At 45.9% G+C, this 7,989-nt stretch overlaps 1 protein-coding gene across 1 annotated transcript in view; it reads right to left on the reverse strand.

The window, feature by feature from the left end:
* The window catches only part of kank1a (KN motif and ankyrin repeat domains 1a), a gene marked incomplete in the record, with an annotated part of 34,295 nt that extends 28,687 nt beyond the window's left edge, over window positions 1-5,608 (reverse strand). The window contains 2 exon segments of the mRNA XM_014333467.2: window positions 932-978; window positions 1,883-5,608. Coding sequence (XP_014188953.1) covers window positions 932-959 — 28 coding nt within the window.
* Window positions 5,609-7,989: the final 2,381 nt, after the last annotated feature.

Genomic DNA, 7,989 nt, shown 5'->3' on the forward strand with positions numbered 1-7,989 from the left:
AGCAGCGCCGTAGTGTCATCAGGCCGGAGCCTCTAAGTCCTGGCCGTCCGTCACCCCGGGGAGTTATTATAGTCGCGATACAGAGACGAAGGATTGAGAGCAGCCTTTGCAGAGCACACAGACCCTTCCAACACCCAAATAGACTGCAGGCATGTTTGTTCTCCTCCCTCACACTTAAAACTGGCTCCAGCATGTCACACAAAAAGAAATGTGTGGAAGAAATGGCCACTAACATTTAGAGATGCATCGATACGACGTCTGGATATCGCTCTGATCCTGTTGCACAAAGAGCCGGTGTCTGGGTCTGATCTGCTCAGCTCCGTGCTCGGCTTTCGGGTCATTGGGTGAAATAAAATAATAACATACAATCAATCTGCTGTTTTAGGACACGAAAGCAATTCTTGGATAGAAAAGTCAGAAAGCCATGGACCAAATAAATCAGAGGTGGGGAACTCCAGGAGAGACGAGCATAAAAGGTGAAGCTGTTATTTTATTGGTCAGTTGATCCTCAGGCTCTCCACAGACAGGCTAACGAGCTCCTAGCAGAGCTGCTCCTTCACACCATGAAAGGGATGCTAGGATTACTCGTCATGGCAGACCTGGGTGCTCCTCTGCTAGAGAGCTGGAAACGGTGTTTGTGGAGGAGGTCAGACTATCGAGCTGTGGGCGGCTGGCCCATTTAAAACATTACGATTACAATGGATGAGCCTGAGCCTGCTAACACCTAATGGATGTCCAGTCCTTTGAGTCCCAACACTGATGAACTGAAACTTGAGACAACAGGTAACGAACACAAAGCAAAGGTTTCATGCAGCTGCTCTCCAGCAGCATGAAGGTCAGTAAGCATTTCAACACATACACACAACTTCTGTTTGCCAAGACCATGCAAATTATTCTAACTGAAGGGAAAATGAATAATATACAGACTGACCAAAGATCTCCCACATGTCCTGTTCCATGAGCCGCCAGAACACAAACCTGCAGGAAGTAGCAGGAGAGAAGGAGGCGGAGTCTATTTACTGTTCAGCTTTGCACCACCACTGTGGGAGAAGCCATCGATCCTGGAGTCAGAGCATCAGCCTGCTTTTAATGCACTACTTGAAACGGTCACAGGTCGCTTTTATGAAACTGTTTCCAGGAGAAAATATAAAATAAAGACGCACCAATTTAAAAATCAGCGAGTACTGACTGACATCAATATATCTGCAAATTTGATCCGTTAATGTTTTCCTGAGTAAAGACACTGTGATAAAGAGACTTACAGGAATAATGAAAAAGCGAAACAATAACTCTGCAGGAATGAACCGAATTATGACCTGATAATTCATAAAATAGCAATAAAACTGAAAATAAAAACATTTATTTTAAAGGATTATTTCTGGCATCATTCATAATAAATCAGAAGTTTAATCAAGTTTAATGTCTTTAAGTCTGTATAAACAGATATTTAACCAAAGAATTTCTTTAAAGAGATTTTATTCCTCTTCCAATTTGAATTTTTCCGTGTTTTGCAAAAGCCTTTAACATAAAACCTGCTCATCCTTTTTTAAATGAGTGACATGAAGCCTCCTGTGAGGTTTTTAAGGTCTAGTCTGCACATTCCTGCAGTTAATGATCGACATAAACTCAGCCTCTGACATTTTCATGATTGCGTGCTTACAGAGTTTCCACCCACACTTCAGTGCGAGCTTTAAAAAATAAACCAGAATCCGTGTTTGTGCAGCTTCGCACAGGGTGAAGCTGCAGGTGGAGGCCTGAGAGCTGACCCAGAGTCACACCAACCACAAACAGGAGTTCTCACACACACAAACACTTCAGATAGATTAACAATAACCCAAACCACAACAGTGACACCTCCCATCATAATAATGAAGCTGCTTACCTGCAACTCTCATTCTAACTTCCTGCCCCTTGACGCAGGTACAACCAGAGCGAGCAGCCCTCAGACACGAGCCTGCACCGAGCAGCCCTGAGAGAGAGCTACGTTTCACGGCTAAGATTAGACGACTTCCTCAGATGACAGCCAAACGATCCGAGTCCTATAAGAGGAAACAGGACTTTAAGGCCGTTTGGGTAGAACGACCCCTCCGCTGGGCCTCCAGGTGAAGCGCCGGCGTGGGTAAACACCCTCCGCCCTTCAGCTGAAGTGCAGCTAATGAGCCAGGCAGCTGAACACAATGGAAAACCTTTCAGATGGTTGCACATCAACCAGCACGGCAGCGTTTCTCAAGGCTCAGCTGCTGAAGGTGAAGACAGAAGGGCGAACACCAGAAAGCAGCGCCGTGGATCAGGGCTGATGTGGGACAGCAGAGGGTCAAAGGTCAAGCTAAGCAAGAACCCGTCACATTTCTGCCCCACGGTCAACAGAAAACTGATTTAAAGTATTTGGAAGTAATCAGTGAAGAAAGAAATAATTCATCTTAACCACACATTTCATTATAACATCAGACCACACAGGATAAAAACACTCCACAGAAGCACCCACTCAGGATCAGACCTCAGTGACTGAAAACATACCCACTTCAAATAAACGCGATTACCTGCTGGCCACATTCCCCCAGCCAATGCCCTCTGAGGTAACCTGTTTCCATGACTACTGCATGCAAAGGCAGGATATTCAGCGAGCTGATCATATATGACAAAAGATAAAATAAAGAAATATAAATAAAGTGATCAACACTGCATGCATTACCACGTCTAACGTGTCAGGTTCCAACCCCGCCCCCCGTTCAGGTAAAACTGCTCTGTCATTAGTAACAGACTGAAGGTCTCAGGGCTCCATGTGCATCGATCTAGAAAAACCCAGAGTTAATCTACTAACAGCTTCAATGACAAACAACAACTTCTTTTAATCCCCGCACGGGTACCCTCGCACACACTGGTACCCCCTCACATTTATTCAGTCTCAGCCCTGCAGCTCTGACAGCACGCTGGCACGTCCCACAGTTCCCATTGCCACACAGTGTTACCAGCTATTATAGTTTTAAGTGATCATATAAAAAACTTCTCCCACTTACAGTAAAGGCAGCAGAGTAATAAGCAGCTGTGAAATCGTGACCTGTGCGCTCTAAGGCAGAGCGTCTGCGTGCGGTCAAACTAAAAACGAAGCCCATGTTTGTCAATAAAATCTTGACTTCATAAACTCCACATTCTATTTTTAATCTCCGGCATCCTTCAGCTTTAACAGGAGCCACTTTAAATGTACTCAGAGTCCGACTCCGAGCCTTTCCTGTGAATCAAAGCTTCCCATTTAAACAGAGCCTCACTCACCGCGCTGACCAGAACAGATCCACGGCTGATCTCAGGAGCTTCAAACTCCTCGAGCAGGAAACTTTTGAGCGCCGACGCAAACCGGAACAACCCGTTCGGTTCCTTCTCAGCTGTTAAATAATTTTCAAGCGTGCACGCACAGCGGCAGGCGTGACTCCTCTCCACCTGGAGGTGCGTTTGACAGACACACAGCTACATTATTTACTGTGACAGACACCTGACGAGCTACGCAAACAGATGCACGAGCCTTCAAACAGCATCCTGTGGCGTGCTCGAGTCAGTACACAGGCTGAGCTCTTTAAGTACTCGAGTACAAACAGCCAAGAGAAAGGTGAACGAGCCCAAGAGCACTTCAGCAGAAGCAGGTACAGGTAGAAATGAGCTGTGTTTCAGTGCAACAAAACTAAAACGTCCACTCAAAACTGTGCCTGGGTCCACCAGCTTCACTTCAGTAATCTGATTACATCAACACAAAGCTGTTTAAGAGCTGAACCAAAACAACGAGTTTCTAAATGTTCTGTAAATGAGTATGAAGTTTATCTTTAAATATTACTTGACTTCACTGAGTTCCCCTCTTAGTGAAGTGAAGCTAAACCAAGCAACAAACAAAATGTAAGAAAACACTTTGTTTGGATTGTCAGTCAAACAGGAAGCAGCGTCTATTTAAGATCCCAGGAAATCTAATGAAGCACGTTTGTTACTGAAGGAAATCCCAACGTGGAGGACGACTTTCATCTAAGGATAACATTTTGTCCTTGATTCCTGGCGTGGCGGGGGTGGGAACGACATGTTTTAGTCTTGTTTTTGTTTCCATTTATTTCAGGAGTGACAGAAAAAGGTCAGTGAACAGTTTCTTCATCACAGTTTTCAAACACGCGGCTTTTTCATCTGCAAAAATACAATCTGTGACATTATCAATAAAATGTTGAATACCTACATGTTTCATTAATTTCATAATAATAGAACTTTAAATGTTATTTCACTGAACGATGAGTTTTATCACACACACGTTTTAAACGTCAGCCTCTCAAATGTGGCTTTAAAGCACAGACGTGCAAACAATGATTCTTCCTAACAGTGACGTCAGGCTCACGGTGATGCCCGCCGTTATTGTCAGAACATTCACGCGTGCATCACATCGACACACATAAAGAAGTTCGAGCTGACAGGATGTGGTGCCACAGTTCACATTTTCCACTGCAGTAAAACAAAGACTCGAGGCTTTTTTGTGTGGACAGTAAACAGAAGGAGACGTTACCAGAGGGCCGTTAGGCTGCAGACCTGCTGCGCTGAATATTCAGCAGAGCTGTTTTTCCCCTAATAAAAGCAGAGGCTGCAGCTTTAATGGAGGGAAAAAGCCTCGAGAGGAACCGGGATGTTTTCATTCAGATAATCAGGAAAAGCTCAGCGGCGTAACAGAGCGGCTGCACGTGGAGCATCGAGTTCACCTCGTTTTATTTTTTCATGTCCGTAAGAATTCAAACGTAGAGGAAAGTTAAACTGAAGGAAACGGCGTGCTCCTGTGCTGCAGCGCTAACGTGTGCACGAGCGCAAATGTGACTAATTGCAGAACAAGCAGTAGCTGCTTGTCAGCTCAGCTCTGCATCTGGGCCTCATTAGGAAATGCCTCTGAAGCTTTGAGGGGAAGCTGCTGTGCCGACCGTGGAGAAGAGCCGGGCCAGGCGAGGAGGCCGGACGCGCCGACGAGCTCTACAGTTTGGCAGCTGCAGAGCTGGTTCTGTTCAACTGTTCACTTCACTTTGACGGAGCCTGCCGAGTTTGACTCTGGAGAGCCTGTGATAAAGCCTCTCAATTATTCCACCAGGGAGGGAGGACCCGGAAGAACCAGAGGATTGTGTCCCCTACTTATTTTTAAAGAGAAGTCACATGGGCAGAGGTGGGAAGAGAAAAGCAAAGACTTCCATCTTCAGGGAAGCTCAGGAATCTTTTCCAGCAGCTGATTAAGATCAGAAGAAGTTCATGAAACAGAATCATTAGAGGCTAAGAGTGCCAGGCTGTGGCATCAATGCTGAGGCTCAATAAGTCAGGCTGGTACACGTGAGCTCAACATACGATAAATTACTCATTGAAAGGATAAAGACGGGCTTGTGTTTTTGCTTTTCTATAGACGTGTCTTATGGTGACGATCTTTGGAGAACAAACTCTTTGGACCTCAGTGATAAACAGCAGCGAGGCTGATGTTGCTCTTCTTAAACATCCATGAGTGTAAACGTACTGACGCTCCCAGCTGACAAGCTCCAAAGACCACACGATAAACACGACGACGTTTAACAGACGCAAAGTTCAGCAGCTTCTTTAAAAGACGTGGAAATGCGCGCGCACACACGCGCACACACACACGCACGCACGCACGCACACACCCCCCCAGAGGTCCAGGCTTCATTCAGGCGCCTGATGCAAATATGAGCAGAGATAAGGTCTCCGTCAAACAAACAAAGAGTGCAACACAGCAAAAGAGTGGAAGCAGCCATGTTGCTTCATCAATCACTGACCTATTTGCAGTAGGGCTGCTGCCTCGCTCCTTTAGGGGGCGCCACAGTGGCTCATCTCCCTCCATCTCGCCATGCTCCCTGCAGCATCCTGTCACACAAACCCTCTGTATGACCTTTAATCTTCTTCAATGTGCCTCTAACTTAGTATTGCTTCTGAGGAAAAAGAGGCGTTCACAGAGCATCGCTTCATGCTGCTTTCTTTTTAAATACTGCAGCCTGTATTCTTTACAGAGAACCTCAGTGATCACCTGTCACTACTGTGTCTGGTTCGGGGCTGAGGTCAGACAAACCCAACACACTTTAACTTACCCTGCAAACACCATGAGGTCAGCTGATGAGCCGACCTGCAGAGACTCCTGCTCCTGTATAATCACACATGGAGTTATTTTTGGCGCAGACGCTTTCGACTCCCTGCTATTGTTCCTCCGAGGCAGCCGCGAGCCTCGTGCTCGCAGATAAACACAGTGTTGGCGAACGACGAGCATTTCCTCCACTGAGACTGGAATTATAGAAATCAAAGACAATTATACATACTGGCCCTGTCATTACGCTCCCAGCCATCGCTCGCTTTATCTCGTTCATAAAAATCTGAGCAGCGTGCACGTGGAGGTCGGCCCGGTCATTTCAGGAGAATCAGTATCTGAGCACAAACTGGAACCAGTTTCAGATCACAGCACATCTGTGTCACACCTGCAGATCTAAATCCAGCTCGTTTTGAAATCTGCACCATACCGCACGCGCTTCGAATTCCAGCATCAGCTGTTCGGATGCTTTGAAATTTGGGAAAGGTATCGGCAGGAGTGAAAATGTGAGACGAGGCAGTCGCTGGTTCACTTCTTCCAGACGTTAACCTGCACTTATCAGACAGACAGCACTGCATTTTAAAACCACAGTGTGCCTGCTCGGTTTAAATTAGTGCCTCCAACCTTTCATTCATACTCGTTTTGTACTTGCATATCAAGAGTTCTGTGTACCTTTCACCACAAAAGGAGTGTAGCTGCGCTTATAACCGAAGCGTTTAAACAGAGCGTAATAGGCCATCCTAAAAATATGCAGATCTATTCTAGTTACAGTCTCAGTGCAGGCTGTTTGTGCTCCATGCTGCATCAATCCTTCCTTTAGTCTGTTCAGTTATATTGTGTTTAAACTCAGCGCTCAAGTGGCCAAGCACCGTGTAAACATTCAGCCTTTAACAGGCCACCCCCACCGCACCGACGCTCCGCGTTCACGTCTGAGGTTTTAGTTCAAATGTTAATGAAAACCAACATCTGTGCGGTGCACGCAGGGGTCAGAGGAATGAGACCGAAAACTGACATTTAGCTTGTAACACATGCAAACATGGCATTGGTGCCACACAGTAAATATGTACTGTAGTTTAGCCAGCACCTAATAAGGGTAACATCGTGTGGCAGCTCCTAAATATCGTGTTAAATGTCCTCTTCACAGCCATTAACAGAAAATGCAGCTTGTTGGGGTCTTGAGCTTTTTTCCTATCATTGCAACTTTGAGTGCACACAGATGCCTTTAACCCCCCAGCGTGGCTCCTCGTCATGCCCTCCACCGTAGTAAAGCCAAGAGAGGACGACATGGTGCAGAAGCGTCTTTGATTGCTGTCCCTTTATTTTAGGAATCGACTTTATCTGCTTCAGCCATTTATCTCGACAGCTGCTCTCCAGAGGTTCAGAGTCCCTACAAAGGAATTCGGTGCAAGACCATCGAATGCACACAAACAGCAGACCCTGCAGGTCCGTCAGGGTCCCTCCTCCTCCTTACAGCTCTGAACAAATAAAGAAATTAGACCTTGAGGGCTACAAAATGAAGAATAAGCTCACAGCTGAGTGAATTTGGTGTTTATTACACTGGCACATGCTTTCTGTCTGCCAGGACGGAGAAACTTCAGCTCTGCTCTGATTTATTCCTCCAAGTTTTACTTCTTTGCCTGCAGCCAAAGAGCCAATCAGCTGCTTTAAACATGGCAAAGTTGCCAGGCTCTAAACTGTCCGTCCTTCAGCTTATTTGAGTTAATAATTTGTTTGCAGTGAGAAAAACATTTAGCTGCACCAGTAACTGTTTTTGGATGAACTATGAGTGAGTTAAAAAAAAAAAGGTCATTTTCAGCCTCAAGGAATCAGCGAAACGCCCGTTTACACCTCTGTCTCGCTCGCCGCTCCTCCAGCACCGAACAATAAAGAGGGAAAAGAAGACT

The sequence above is a fragment of the Haplochromis burtoni genome, unplaced genomic scaffold (genome assembly GCF_018398535.1).
Source record: "Haplochromis burtoni strain Fernald_Lab_line unplaced genomic scaffold, NCSU_Asbu1 Contig_43, whole genome shotgun sequence".
Taxonomy (NCBI): Eukaryota; Metazoa; Chordata; class Actinopteri; order Cichliformes; family Cichlidae; genus Haplochromis; species Haplochromis burtoni.